The 16,874-nt window shown below is 33.1% G+C and overlaps 1 protein-coding gene and 1 long non-coding RNA gene across 2 annotated transcripts in view; one reads left to right on the top strand and one right to left on the bottom strand.

The window, feature by feature from the left end:
* The window catches only part of LOC149485003 (uncharacterized), a 126,006-nt gene that overhangs the window by 50,995 nt on the left and 58,137 nt on the right, over window positions 1–16,874 (top strand). The window lies entirely within an intron of this gene.
* On the bottom strand, window positions 355–16,101 carry LOC149485006 (fatty-acid amide hydrolase 2-A-like). Its single transcript, XM_089699697.1, has 11 exons — window positions 15,941–16,101; window positions 9,693–9,861; window positions 7,310–7,535; window positions 6,803–7,020; window positions 5,384–5,495; window positions 4,594–4,772; window positions 3,689–3,808; window positions 3,147–3,248; window positions 2,817–2,984; window positions 2,034–2,210; window positions 355–1,319 (listed from the first exon to the last, which is right to left on the bottom strand). Exons 2-11 carry the CDS (start codon window positions 9,858–9,860, stop codon window positions 1,227–1,229), a joined length of 1,563 nt encoding a protein of 520 aa, XP_089555823.1. The 5' UTR covers window position 9,861; window positions 15,941–16,101; the 3' UTR covers window positions 355–1,226.

The following is a 16,874-nucleotide window of genomic DNA, read 5'->3' as shown; positions in this document are numbered from 1 at the left end:
AAGTTACTAACTGTTAAGTATTTAGTTATTTGTGATATTCTAGCATAGCATATTACATAGGTCTATGTTATACTTTATATTGGAAACGATTTAGAGAAATTGGGTAACATTATACTTACGTTTTTGTATTCCGGGCTTGGCAGAAAATATCGGTGGTTTAAATATGCAAAGCAAATGTTTTTACTTTCATAACCATAATGATAGATATTAGATAGTATCGGAGATAAATTGGACATAGAACCAACAAGTTCCTGCTCTAAGACAACTTGCTGTTATTTACATTTTATTATTAGTTTATTCTGTCATATAAATGCCATGGGGTATGTATGGGGTTAATGAATTAAAACAAAGTCATTATCACATGAAGATTTATTTTGTAGCAAAACCAAACATTAAAAAACATCAACAAAATAAAGATTTTTCGAGATAGTCTTACTTCATTAAAATATATAATAATTGTAAACAGACCAAATTAAATAATATAGGTACTATTATATTTATTAAAATTGTTGTATATTATTTCATTATTTACAATAAATATTAGGCAAAAACCAGTTTAAATTAGTAGGTATTTTTTAAATTTATAATTATTGATAACATGAATAATGTAAAACTTATGACAGTCCATAAATATTTTTTATTAATGGTCTTCATTCCATTTCGATAGAAAAGATGGGAATTTAAATCCTCATTGAAACAGAGAAGAATTAAATAAGTACTTATCCTAAAGAATACTTTCAACTTATCCAACAATACCACGTTATACTAGTGGCTGTATCACATTCAACTTTATAAGTAAATTTAATGAACTATGAATGATACAACAACAGAGATGACTCTCTGTGCTAAAAATTACTTTTATTTTATGTATGTATTTTATAATATTCACAATTCAAATATCTTATTACAATATGTGCATTGTGCGCACAAAATAATCTTAATACTTTATGCATAGGTATATGAAAGTGGACTTGGTGTGCTAATTGTAAAATATATTTTGGCATTATTCAATTGATATTTCATTCAGTTATTTTCATCAGTTTATTTATAGAAACACATGTAAAAATCTCTTTTAAAAAGTGTCTTACATTACAACATTCACAATAAAAATCTGTACATAATTTTAAAAAATATTTTTTATCTTGACATTAGTTATATTGTTTACGGTTATAACAACAATCTGATATAACAATACAATAAATTATTTACAAGTAGTATCCTAAAATTTAAGCATGGGGAAATTGCCAGCCTCCGAAGGCGTTTTCCAATTCTTTGGCTACTGCTAAACATAGGCGGTCTTGATTTGGAGCTGCTATAACCTGGAAAAATAATATTTTATTTTATTTTATTTTATTAAGGCTCATTAGCAGCTGTACATCGATTGTTTTACATAAAAAATACACAAAAAATATAGGACATGATGGACAACTAATAAAAAATGAGCACTATATGCATTACAAAAATTAATTACATTTAATAAAATATAGTGGTATGTGTATATTACAATAATAAAGTTAGTTAAGTTTCCTTTAGTAATTAGCGTTTAGGAACGTAACTATAGCGCGAGTAAAATATGTGTGGGGATTACTGCGCATAAGTACCATCGTGCCTGTTAATGGGCAGTTACATCTGCAGCAGCCTGCTGTGATTATGCTTGTGAGGCATGTGTTGTCTGTGTGTGCATGGCGTAAGTGGATGTTCGTGTGCCCGTTTGTATCATTCGTCTTTGTATGTGTGGTGTGTGGCTTTTTTTTTATTGTGTGATAGGGAAGCGCTTGACCACGATCTCGTCTGATGATAAGCTGAGATGTGGCCTATGATGGAGCGCCCTTCCCTAGAAGGTACCCGTTCACTCTTCGCTTGAACTTCGGTTGTGTGTGTATATGCGAGCGTGCGGTGTATGTGTGTGTGAGCGTGCGGGGTATGCGTGTGCGTGTGTGTGTGAGCGCACGGGATATGTATACGTGTGTGTGTGTGCGGGGTATGTGTGTGTGTGTGTGTGTGTGTGTGTGTGTGTGTGTGTGGGCACGTGCCTGCACGGCGAGCGGCAGCGGGCGCGCGGGCACGGGCACGCTGGCGGCGGGCAGGCCCAGCACGTTGTGCAGCATGGTGTACGCGACCCCGGCCGCCCGCACGAACACGCGGCCGTGCGCGTGCGCCGGCCCGCTGTGCGCCGGGTACAGCAGCACGCCCGTGTCGCCTAGCAACCGCTGGAATACCGGACGCGTTTCATTATGTTGATCGGAAACGTTACAGTATTACGAAAATTGCAAGAAGAGACAATAATTCGTAAATAATTATAAGTATCGTCTTAGAAATACGTAGAAACCGAGAAAAACATGTTTACAATTTACATAAGAAAAAAAAAAGACGTGGCACTCGGGGACTGCCGCGGTAAAGCTATTGCATGCTATGCCTTCAAGCCACACCTCCTCGCCCGTCGGAGTGGGCAGCGTGAGGTTTTTTCTCGATTCGGTCCCCGCGCACAAGGCCCGCAATAGAAGCTATGCAATAGCTTAAAAATAATTGCTTTAAATATGACATGAATTTTAAAGGATCAATTAGGTAATCTGCAACACATCTAAAATATACCTTTGGCAAATAAAACGATTCATTTTCGTAGCGGTATGATAATTCCACCTACAATTTAAATTTAAGGCAAACACAAAACTATTAAATGAGCGCGTGAAGCGTACATTTTCAATAATATCTAATTCATTAATTCAACATTCTATTACCGTCCATTCACGCGGTCCTTCGAGCCGGATTGTCAATCTAGTTATTTAAAACACCACACAATTATTGGCTTTACATACCTGGATATGTTCCTTAAACTTTTCAGCTTTTTCTTGATAGTATTTAGTTCTATTATCGGGGATGAATAAATTTGACTTGTGTATGAGTGCGAAACCCAGCCCTTGAAGAGATCGAGATCCGAGACCAAAAACGTATTTTATCAGTTCCGTAAAAAGGTTTTTGTCTTGCTGAAATTCAAATTGTTATATTAATTTAAATGTAATATTCTAAGAATTAGTATCTTTAAAGCTTCACGCGTCCTACGTACATTATTTGCTCGTAACTAAATCAGTATGTTATAGTAGGACGCGTGAGAGATTAAAGACAAAAAGTGAAAAAAAAAAGTTTACCTTAGGATTAGCCGGGTCTTGTAGCATGTTTGGAATGTCTTTCATAGCGAAAAACACGGAGATGGACATCTCAACCGAATCGTCGAGATCTTTAAAATCATCCTGAAAAAAATAATATTATTACCCCACTCGACCTTGAGTATTACTCGTATTTTTTTATATTCATTGTTCTTACGTATTGGAACTAATGGTGTGTGTATAAAGTGTCAAATGGAACGTATTGCAATGAGTAATCTAATAGTGCGTGTAAAGTGTCAAATGGAACATATTGCAGTGAGAAATCTAATAGTGCGAATATAAAGTGTCAAATGGAACGCATAGCAAATAAGTTTAGTGTGTATATAATGTCAAATTGTAGTAATAGAAGTGAATTTGCTTGAAGTGTAAATTCAAATAAGGAACGTATAGGAGTGTGTTTGCCAGTTGTATATAAAGTTAAGCCAAGGGTATATGCATACCCTTATTGTATATTACTTATACATATAAGGGGAAGGTTATGATATATAAGTATATTATGTTAGTTGTGTGTGTATATCACTCACATAGCACCGTGTCGCGCCTTTCGCCTGCAGCGCGTGCGCAGCCCGGCGCAGCGCGTGCTGTATGTCGCTACTCACTCGGGACAGCGCTATTGATTTCGACGCTTCCGTCATTACGAACACCTGCAAATATTATATATTATATTAATATTATAGGACATTATTACACAAATCGACCTAGTCCCACAGTAAGCTCAATTAAGGCTTGTTGTGGGTACTAGGTGACGATAAATATAATATTAATTAATAAATACATATATAGATAACACCCAGACCCAAGAACAAATAATTGAGTTCATCACACAAATATTTGCCCTGACCGGGGATCGAACCCGGGACCGTCGGCTCAGTAGGCAGTTACTTTACCACTGCGCCAACCGCGTCGTCAATGTATCGTAGTTTTTGACGTGACAACGTCTTATAATTCGATAGAGCCGGTTTCACGCACGAAAAAACATGACTCATGCGGCGTTACCTCGCTCTGAGGCGTTCCATGTAAGGCTTGAAGTGCAAGCGAGAGCGCGGAACGTGCGACAAAGAAGCACAATCGGACGTTGTCACGTTCAACTATCGTCAGTAAGCCGACTTTACAGACAACCAATTTTTTTATCATATACATATTTTCGTTTTGAAGGCATTTCAAACTTTCCCAAAGAATAAAGATATAGAGTTTTAAGAACTGAGCCGAATTGAGCGGACCAGAAATCTTTCTTATTTTAGTGGATCCACTGTTATAAATGTGACAGTGATACCTTGGATTTGGATCCGATCATTTTTTATACAAATTTAAATTTACAAGAATTTGACTCTATAAATATGTCACCGAAGAATTTAAGCGCAGGAATATAACTTGAAACCGCTAACTACAAAAGAATCTATATCCACTATTGTACAATTTCCAAACCTACCCTCAATTTTGTGAAATCCACCGGTTTGTCCAGATCCAATTTCTTACACGCGTCGCCTCCCATGATATTCATGAGCAAGGGCAGATCCTCCGCGTGTCGACTCATGGGCCCTACCGCTAGGAACTTGCTGTAGTTCTCATCGTTAAGGGTGGGAATGTGACCCTCTATTGGTATTATACCTGGAATTTATTGGTGGTGTTATAGGTTTCTCTCATGTTATATTACTAAATTATTATACACTAGCGATCCAGCCCGGCTTCGCCCGTGGTACATATTTTGGAATAAAAGGTAGCCTATGTTCTTTCTCAGGGTCTAAAGATTATCTGTGCCAAATTTCATCAAAATCGGTCCAGTAGTTTATGCGTGAAAACCATACATACATACAAACCTTTCCTCTTTATAATATTAGTATAGAAGTATAGATAAACATAAATATAGACAGCCGCATGTAAATGCACACACGCAAACAAGCATCTTACTAATATTATCTTACTAATATTATGGTGGCAAACATGGGTTGTCTTGTTAAAGGTCTTGTACTTTTTTAAACACTTATTGTGTCTTGATCATGCTAGGCAATTGATTTTAATTATTAAAAGTTTAATTTTATTTTTTAATGCTAGCGATAATCAATAAAATTAAAGTAGACAAATCTGGACCCATAGTAATTAACCACAAAATTATCAAATCAATTCGCAGGATTTGACAAAAAAAAACTCAATCCTAAAATATAAAACATTTATCTATAATCTAAATAACCTACTTCACTAAATACATATAAAATACTAACCCGGGCTCGGTTTGTGTCCAAAAACGCCGCAGAAAGCCGCCGGGATGCGAATAGAGCCTGCGATATCTGACGACACGCTTATTGGTGACGCGCCACACGCTAATAGGGCCGCCTGAAAGTTCAAAAATGTTAAATACGGAATTTAAACAGAATATCAACACATGTGCTTTGTTCTTCATAGTACGTAGATTAAGATACTTTTATGGCGATTACATCCACTATATAAGATCTACTACGCATAAAAATCTTGGTAGAATTATTTCAAAGATGCACATGTAACTAACTAGTTACATGTTACTGAACTCAGTATCAGAACACATTTAAATCCACGTTGGTATAAATAAAAAATATAGGTAAAATTACTATGAATATCTTTCTTAATTCCAACGAAATGAAGTTTCTAAAACCATTTATTTTCCAGTCTGAAATTCTATGCAGTTAAATATTTGCTCTAGAAACAAACTTCTACTCCAGGTTGATATTTCAAATTGCAATCAAAAATATTTTTAACACAATAATCTGTTTGGTTAGTCTATTTTAAACTTTTAAACTAAGTTAAAAGCCCTAGAACTATCAATCAAGCTAGCTGACCTCTTTACTCGGGTTTAAGACCATAGACCAAACAAATGCACAAAGATGAAAATAATCCTTGGAAGGATATATTTGTTCAAATACAGTCACGCTTCAAGTACTCAATTTGCACACTATGTTTACAAACATTACATCATTGTCTGTTTATGAAATACTATAGGGACGGAGTTAGGTATCTAAGTGCTCTTTAACGATATTATTTATACAAATAATGAAATATATTTTAATGTAAAAATATTATCTTTTGACATATTTTTTATATCCAAAGTAAAGCAGTAGGTATAAAGTTCAAGTGTAGAGCTTTTCTCGAATATATCATAACCATTTCTTATGTAAGGGACAAGGGTCTAATCAAAACCAAAATTGAATACAATTTATTCAAAGTTTGTGACTTGAAATGAAAACTTGACATATTTCTGCTCACGACAACTAAGTTCTATTACTGAAATATACGCATATATCAAAACCGCATCAACACGATGTTAATCCAACTAGAGCAATAATTGAGTGAAGCAAGCGGAGCTCAATCAGTTTACCTGTAAATAAATTATGGTGGATACCGCATAAACTGGGACGGGAATACGTCATTGTATTAGCTTTTCTAATTTTACATGTTTACCTTTCCTATACGAACCTTGTAAATTTTTCAAACGTTATAATTTATTAGCTAATATACTTAGTCATAATAATCTTGATCTTAAACTGAAAACAAGACATAATTACTAATTATAACATCAAAACGTTATTGGATTCAAACTTTTCACCCTATACATAAATAAAGTTGGATTGCCGATTATATTTTAGTCTAAAGCAGGTTTAAGATCTTACCTCTCCTCCCGAAGAGCCTCCAGGCGTTTTGTTCAAGCAGTACGGGTTATTCGTGGTCCCAGAAAGCAAATTGGTGGTTTCCCACCCGAGGCAAAGTTCTGGCGTATTTGTCACTAGATAGGGAATGCCTCCAGCTAGTTTCATGCGACGAACCGCTTCCCCATCTTTGGTAGCCTTCCGACCCGCGAATTCTAGGCATCCTACTGCGTTTGATAGACCTAGGGATAGTTCTCATTGTAATTAATTCTTTTATTTCTCTGGGTAGGCAAACTTTACCAATATTATAAATGCGAAAGTGTATTTAAATTTATTTTTGAAAGTTTATTTGAAGTGATTCTACGATTAGATTTTTTGTCTTGAAGTAGTTAAGAGACTAGAGTCTAAAGAATGATATAGGGTATATTTCACCGCGATACAGGATGAGTTTACATTTTTAGGGTACTTTAAAGAGCTCCCAAAATTATAACACCTCCAGAAATCCTGACCAAGTAATGTAAAATTATTAACCTTCTAAAGAGCAACTCTCCTTAACAGTGAACGGGACTCCCAACAGTGGTTTATCCTTGAACAATTGCTCCACCCTTCCCTCCCGTCTAGCTTTACTGATCTCCAGATCTAATGCTCTGGCTTCTTCTAGAGCTGCACTACATCTATCATCGACCACGGCATTTAGAAGAAGATTCACTTCTTGAGTACGCGCGATGAAAGCGTGTGTTATTCTTTCACTTGTGAGCTGGTGGGTCAAAGAGTTAGAGTAAATACAAAAGCCTGAAATTTAATGTTTATTGCCATCAACATTTTGGACAGTATGATGTGTACTGTGTAGGTAATATAACGACACATGTTTTCCCAGGGGTGAAGTTCTGTGAATTATTAAAGCTATAGACAGAGAGTATATTTGGTAACATTATATTGTACGAGTGCACTCGTAAGCACTGTCCAATGTCGATATAAATCCACATAATGCATCGTTCGTTGAGCAGATATATTGTGGACTAAGTGATTCGAAATTTTCATAACTGAATGGGTACATAATACACATTATATTTGTAAAATACAATTCGCAAGCTCTTATAACAGTTCTTCTGCTAGTGTCAATTTATCTCGTTATGTAAATTAACTACTGACTAAAATGATATTGCTCAGGCAAAGTCTATTTTTACATCTGCTACCTATAACATTTTATTTTATTTGTAAATATGTAGGTATTTGCAACTATCGAATTGCCAATGCGGTTCAGCTACGAACGACGTTTTATTTTTTATTTAAATTCAATTCTGCATGTGAATTGTTCATCGTTTCAAAACAAAAGCTCGGTATGGCCGAATTTAGAATACAACAATTACTTATTGTTTCCATTCTGATTAAATTTTTATCCATGTATCGAATGGTTTGCAGTTTATTTGTATTGTGCATCGGTGAACGGGAAATATCCTGCAAAATGCAGAAGGACATTAGGTGAATAAAATATTTTCCACTCTGCAATATTTCCTCTGACAGGCCATGAAAAATATTATTTGTAATTTTTGGCCTACACGACTCGAACATAATATAATAGATACTATTTAATAACAAATGTTTAACACAACTTTATTTGAAAACTTATATTAAGACAAATTATTTTTAAAACAAGATAACACAAGGTGCAAAAAACAACACCATTATACATTTTATTTTCCTGCATCTAGAGTCTAGACTATGAACCTCATAGAATTAAAAATTTGTATAATATACGTATTAACATCAACACTTTTTGCACGACCCCTTTTTATGGATATTTTTATAGTGTAACATTATATCACAGGTAAAATGTTCAAACAAAAACAAGCTATACAACATTGTTTGTGCTATTTTAAAAATAAATATAAACAAGTAAAAATTGGGTGAGAATAAAAATAAATATCGAACCGGTTATATTGCATAATTGTAAACAAACTATTACGCTTTATTTTCAGTCCAAAAGAGAATGTACACAACACTTTTATTTCAATTGAAAAAAAAGTATGTAACATTGAAATACTTGTGAGCATATTATCTTTATATTTTTGATTTTTATTAAAATTTATGACTATTTACATAATATTGTTTACACTTTAAAAGATAGATTCGCAACACGCAATATATGTAGTAGTAATTTAGATCTTATTCTCGGAAGCTAAGATATTATGAATTATTTTTACTGGAGAGTTTCAAGAAAAAAAATTAGACCTAAGTATATCTTACCAAAGAGAAAGCATTAAACATTTACTCCCATAAACTAAATTCATTATTAACAAACATGCAAAACAACACTTTTTGTCGGGAACACAAAACTTCAAGCCGGAGTTAAATAGAGGGTACAAATTTGTATGGAAAACGAAAACTGTCGCTTGGTAACGTGAAGTGCATACGTAGTCGCGGGCGGAAAGCTGGTAAACATACATTACCTATTACACACAAAACGGAACGTGATTTCAGAATAAAAGCCACTATGGATTGGTACAAAACCCACGTAAAAACATATAATAATACTCATTACGTTTATTTTGTAATTTTTTGACATTATATAAAAACACTACTCATCAAGCATTGCCAGAATATGATTGACCCACCATGTAGCCAGCACCATATCGAGAAAACACGACTTGAATTTAATCATGCAACTTTCACTGCCAAAATTTATGTATTTCGTTATTTGAAAATTGTTCAGAATACACAATTAAGTATCTCAACAAAAAACTAAACCGCCTTAAAATTGTCAGAACTAGAGACAGAAGGCACCAGCTTTGAAATAGAAAAATAATTATTAAAATCGGTTCACTCAGCCGAAAGTAATGAGGTAACAAGCCCAAGAAAAATACAATCAAATTAAGAATCAGCTCCTTTTTTTGAAGTCGTTTGACAATAATACCTCTCCTTTCCGTATAGCAGCGGCCAGGTCGGTCGCGCTCCTCAGCAGGATGTCATCTTTGATTGGCGGCACTCGCTTGTTGTTGCGCGCTCGAAGCCAGAATATTGGCGTTAGGAGCAGGTTCAGTATGCGCAGGATCACGCCTATCAGCCGGACTCCAACCTCCATCCTAAAATATGTGCATAATTTAGTATCTGGATTAACAAAATTAATGTTTATTTATGAACATATTCATAACTCTAGCTATACACTTTACTGTGGTTGCACGGATACGAATTGAGGAAAAATCTACAAAACTCCCTGATGCGTACTATATAACAAATCATGTCAAAACTGATCTCAAACGATGCAGAACTTCTGGAGTTTTTGAAGCGTAGACAAAACAACTTAATACGTAAATATGACGTACATATACAGATTTATGTACTATTGTATGTAGTTACTTATGAAGATGCGATTTTATTCAAATTTTTGTGGGAAAATTTTCGTCAGGTAAAAATTGTTATGTCATAACAATAAATCAGTGTTCACGACGATACGTCTACTTAAGATGCACCGTCAGAGAAGGTCGAACGTGCTGTCCAAACAAAATTGTACTATTACCCTATAAGGAGCAGCCTCGCTCTGCCATCCCAGTGCGTTTATTTTACCACGCATTTCAATTGAATTTGTAGCTGATCAAAATATATATCGGTCGCTTATCATAAACATGCGAAGCTTTCGAAAGGAATATTTTGTGGATTAAATGAGACATACTTAAAATAAATAATAAATAGAATAGCAGCAACAACTTAAGTAGTAGACTGGTAATAACAGTATGACCAGTAAAGGTTCGATTTTTATAAACATCGGACAATGGTTTCAGTCTTGATATAATAATGTTTTTTTGTAAGTTAATACATAGGTTAATGTCTAGACTTGACGTATTAATTAAACGAATAAAAGAAACTACATCTATTTTATTTAAACTGAGACGTAAAAATTGTATGTGATAATTGTATACTAATAAATCAGTAAATTACTTCGAAATAAAGTCATTAAAAAAAACGTGTTATGAGTTGTTACATTATTGTGTAGTTAGGTATACTTAGTTTTTGATAATTATTTTCTATAGTCAATCCAATTGTTTCAGCTTTAGAAAGTACGAAGGACACAAACTCAATTCTTGGACAGTCGGGAAACCTTAAATACTATAATGTCTTTAATTAGTTCTTTGTCACAAAGTAAGTGAGTACGCTCAAGTGTTTAATATTCGTCGAAGGAAATTTCCCTTTATGTTACTCAAGCGTCACTTTTTTTACCTTCTTCTGTTACTTTACCGACTAAAGAAGCTTTTAAATTTTTAACTGAACGTAAGCCAGTACCTGACTACTGGTTTTACCAAGATTGTTTGCGCATTTCTTTTCTGATTTTTGTAATCTTTATAAATGGAAAAGGGTTTTGTCACAGAAATGCTATAACAGCAAAGGGAAAATTTGTAAAATAGAAAATGAAACTGCAAAAGGTTCTTTTTCTCTATAGGTGGTTACCTAACTTTACATCCTTAAATTTCAACAACCAAACGTAGTTTATTCAGCACAACTAGCTGCGCTCTGTAAAAATATTCCTCACAATGGCTTCATGTTTTTGACAGCCTTTATAATGTTATGTCAGAACCGGGTAGATATATTAAAGCTACCCTTTGAACCGAGTTTGAATTGAGTGCCGAGTGAGTGGAATATTTCAGCGACATGTTTTGTGTCAATTACACTGTTCGGTATTTCTATAGAGCTACAATATAGTAGTACCTACCCATCATAATGGTGATATGACTTATATACCCAAAGGGTAAAGGTCACCGCGCTACGGGAAAAGCGCTTATTTTATCGCGTATAATATTGAAAATGGAATAAATTGTACAGCAATAATTAAATAATTTGGAAAATCCAAAAGTGCACGCCTCATAATTTTTTTTTAATAAATATTTATTAATTAAGTATTATTTTTGTTTATTTAATAACAATTAAACCACATCGAAGCAGACCCTAAAAAATGAAAGGGTTCTATTCCTGAGCATACTCAAGCGTAAGAGAAAAAAAAAGACTCGATTAGTAAAGTATTTCGGTCGCTATCGTGTTAACAAGAAAAAGGATCCGCACATACAGACACACGGACGTCCAAGACAGAACTTTTTTAAACTGTTTTTTAACTAGTTTAAATAACAAAAATGACATCAAAAATATCATGAACGTTAAAAATAGTGTTTTTTCTTAATATGTGTGTGTATGTATTATCTTACAAGTGCAATGTATGATACATAAAGACATTTTAAGTTTGAAAAATCAGATGTTTTGCGCGAAGTGACAGTAGTACCCACCTCAACGCTTCGCTTATGAGGCGTGCAATTGCGAGTTCTTATAATTAAGAAAATAATCACATTTTACTGGAAATGTAAGGATTTTCCGAAGATAAATTTAATTTTTATATTAGCTACGATGTAAAACAGTTGGATGTGTTGTTAATTACAATAGAGTAGACAAAGCAAAATATTTACACTCCTCACATAATATGATCTCGCTTGTGAATTCACAACTTGTTGAGCGAGAAAAATAATAAGTCGTTTATTATAATAAAAGTTATTATGTTTTGCAGTACCTCCTCATTTCAATGCTTTAGTTGTATACGTAGTATATTATTATTAGTCTGTGGCTTTAGTATGTTTCTGGTTCCCTTTGGTACAAAACAAGCTTATTGCCATTTCTCATACTTTGGAGATAACTCTAGAGTCTATATCCAAGACGCTACAGTACCTAACAGTTGTATTTGTCTAGTGTCTACTGTTTGATCAACTAGTTACTAGGTAACTATTTTTTTTTTGACTATACAAAAGCGCTCCTAAACGAAGTCTAGTTGAATAAATAAATGTTTGACTTTGAGTTATATTACAATAACGGAAGCGACAAGTGCATGACCATTGTATGAAAATCGAATAAAATTTACGATAATAGGTCAAATGGGTCCTCTTTTTACGCTTAAAATTAACATAATTCAAATTAGCACAGTCGCAAAAATATGTGGTTATGTAATTTTAATTAAAAATAAAACACACTTGGTTTAATCAGACGAAGGCTTTTTTATTCTTTTATAGATAGTCAATATTTATTGCAATACACAAATAAACTAAATGAATAGGTACTTATGAAGTAAATAAACATTTTTTTATGTAATACTAGAGGTCCGTGGATACTTTAGTTTTTATATCATTATGGTGGTACGGGAGCTAGCAACGTTTTCGAGAGATGATTTTAGAACAGATGGTTTTTTGATATACTGCCTCTTGAGTCTTGCTATTTCGGTTAGAGTCCGGGCTGTCTGGCTGGCGGCAGTGGTTGCGTTTATTAGTGCGCTTCTTATCCGCACAGGAAAATATCCTTAACTTTATAGTAATTTTTAATCTTTTGCCTTTAGCTATCTAAAGGTAAAAGATTAAAATTTCTCGTTATCCAACAGATATAAATTTCCTATACTATGGTAACTTTTGCTTGCACTTCTTTGTACTGACTTCTGTATTGTAATTATTTGAGCGTGGAAAATTTAAGTTCTTGTCTCTGTAGTTCTACGTAATACAAGTTACAATAACAAGCAGCTTACATAACTTTCGAGCGCTGTATTTAAAAATGTTCAATACTATTTTTTATAAAAAGCGTGCAGATGTACTTATTTGTAAATTTTTCTAAGAGTTTTTTAAGACGAACGCTTTATTCTAAAAACGATTAACGATTTTTATCCTGAAATATTTGCAGGCAAGCCGTAGACGAAACTATTACATTACAGTAACTTATATATATTATAATTTGTTACGACTTACGATCTACGACGAAAAAATTGATGCATGCATAATCAGTTAATTGGCATATATATTATATACCTAGTACCTACCTACTATTTATTATAACAGAAATCATAGAATATTTTAATAGCACTAACGTAAAATAAATTATAATCAGTACCAACATAAACATGTCTTGTTATAACTTATAAGTACAATAAATAAATTGTAAATGAATTTCCATAATATCCATAAAACGTCGTAAGTTAGATGCTCATTCTTTAGCAAAATATTTAACGATGTTTTAGTTTTTTTATTTCCCTATAAATTAGGGATATGACCTCTATAAAAACGATGCATGTTTTCTGTTCTTTGGATTCATAAAACTGAAGTAGATTTTAATTAATATTTAATAATTATAACAACAGAGAACGAGGATGTTATGGATACAGAGTATAAACTATAAAGCATAAAACGTGAAAAAATAGGTATTTACCTACCTACGTCATTAAGCTAAGTTAGACAAACAAAGTTGAAAAATCTTTGAAAATTTCCGTACTGTATGTTGATAGTAGGGACTGAAAACATAAACCGCGTAATTAATTTAATTTTAATATTTAACTCTATTGGAACCATTTTACTAATAATATGAAATATAATTACGCAATATAAATAAATAAAATGGATCATGTAAGTACATAACTACATCTGAAAAAAAAGCATTCGAAAGTGAAACAGATTTTTTGTTTTCATTTGCACAACCTTGAACGAGATGTATCATTAATATTAAATGAACTATTTACAAAAAATAATGCAAATTTCTTAATCCATATTTAATTGCAGGTTTTTGGTATTATTAAGGAAAACAAGATTCAAAATAATATTAGGTTTTATTTTAAATCTTGTTTTTCTTATTTTAATAAATTAGGTCTTAAAACAATAATTATTCATGAAATGACTTTGAAAAAAGCCCAGTCCAGTTCTATAGATATAAGTTAAGTCCCGTGTATCCTAATGGAGTAGGTACGGAATTGATGCATTAAGATTGTGGTCAACATCTAAAAATTAAGATTGTGGTCTGAAAATAAATCTCAAGAAGTTCAAAGTGTTTTTCATTTGGCCCCGATCCTACATGCATACATCTGTTTTACTGATCGATTTTTAAGGGATAAGTAGGCGATCAGCCTTCTGTGTCCTGCCTATCTATCTAAATATGCTTTATAGAAATAAATAACATTGATTGAAATAAGTTAAACCACAATACAGCGGTGAATGCGGCGATGGATTCAACCCCAACCGGATGCATCTGCCAGCTTGCAATTGCGCATAATATTATCTATTTGCTAGATAAATAGCGTCTATAGACTATTCTAGGACCCCTATTCTAACTGTTATTATCTTATGTAAGAAAATGTACTGTCAAGTTGCAAGACTTGTCAGTTGTCGTCTTCGGAATAATAGCAGTCACTCCTAGAGTGGCACGGGAATTTAATATTAGGTAGCTTGCAGTAGTTTTATTTTTATTAAATTTCATTTCATTTCATTCAGACAATTGGATGGAAATAATAGAAAAAATTTAATAACTGAGGCTTGTTAAATGTATATATCTAACATTTAACAAACCTTCTACGTGAAATGGAATCCCGATTTGTTCTCATTTTGTGTAAAAAGTCAGATTAAAATATATATCTATTTTGAACTAGGTACCTAGTTATTTATTTGAAAGAAATTATTGAAGGATCCCAGATCACATTTGATTCCTATATTAATAAATTTTAAACCAAGATAACTAGATTAATAACATAATAACATAACATAATAGCATGAGAGTAGGTTATAGTAGAATCATTGTCCATATTACTACTAACGAATTATTGGGAAAAACAGGCAATGCATAATGCATTTCCATTTCAATTTTCATAAAATAAGTGATTTACGCATCATTATTCGTTTATAAACCTGGATTTATATTTAAAAAAAAAATTGTTTCATTATTCAAACTAACTACTTATTTATTTTATTTTACAAAGACAATAATAAATAGATTACAGGTACAGTGCGCTGCTAAAGAAGCCCGGAAAACACAAGTTTCGTAATACAAATAATACTTTACATAATGATGCCTTACCAATAATATAAGCCTTTAAACTTATTCGCACTATTATCTACAAATGGTTTTAAAATGAGAAAAGAATTTATGAAGCAAATATTCAGGGCAACTAATATATTTTCAGAGAATGTCTCGGGTAATGTAGATAAATAAATTGAAAATATATTCTGGCTAGCATATATTTTCCTTCTTGCAAAATAATAGAAGATATATTTCTAATTAATATTCTTTATCGAAATATAGGTCACATCACACATACATATGTCTATAAAATACTAAAAATCTTTTTAAATTCGCTTCAAAACTAATTACTAACTTTTAGATACTCACTTCAACAATATAACTTTTCCTGGCTGTATACAAAAAGGGCAAAGATAAGTGTTAAAAATAAACGCGGTAAAGGCGCGAAAATTGATAGATGTCACTGTCACAAAGCCGGCGGCGCGACTAAACTCCCGCTCTAGAGTCTAGTCGACGACTGGGCTCGCTTCATAATAAGTGAACATAAATACTACGGACGGGAAGCCAATATTTATGTTTAGTTTTTATTTTAACGAAACGTGATCGAGAACGGGGTTGGTAAACAAAATTTTAGCTTGCAAATTGCGGGTCCTTTCTGTTATTCTTGGTCGAGCAATTAAAATCATACCTACAACTACTTGTGACAAATAAAAAAAAGATTTTATAAACAAGGTCTACGCTTTGCATGTGTATAATAAATATTGACCAAACAAAATAAAATCTCTTTGAAAACACACGATTCTCTGATATTCTACATGGTATAAGCCATATTATCCATACTAATACATATTATAAATGCGAAAGTAACTCTGTCTGTCTGTCTGTTACTCAATCACGCCTTAACTACTGAACCAATTTGCATGAAATTTGGTATGGAGATATTTTGATATCGGAGAAAGGACATACGCTACTTTTTACCCCGGGACATTGGATAGGTTTTATCCCGGAAATCCCACGGGAACGGGAGCTATGCGGGTTTTTCTTTGACTGCGCGGACGAAGCCGCGGGTGGAAAGCTAGTACCATATAAAGGAAATCTTGGGAATGGAATGAAAAGCTGTTTTATAAACCAACTTAAAAAATAAATAAAATACCTACTACTGACGAATAGATTTTTTTCCAAACTTATTATTAAAAAAGCCTCTCCTTAAATTTTTCTCATAAATTGTTATCATTATGTAAACTATAAATTATGTAAGTTATAATTTAACGACACACGATTTTAGATTTTAATACGATTTTTA

Source organism: Colias philodice, chromosome 10 (assembly GCF_061535455.1).
Source record: "Colias philodice isolate Cphi_HAF_F1 chromosome 10, ilColPhil1 Martin Lab GWU primary, whole genome shotgun sequence".
Taxonomy (NCBI): Eukaryota; Metazoa; Arthropoda; class Insecta; order Lepidoptera; family Pieridae; genus Colias; species Colias philodice.
This window is presented reverse-complemented; position numbering and strand designations above follow the sequence as displayed.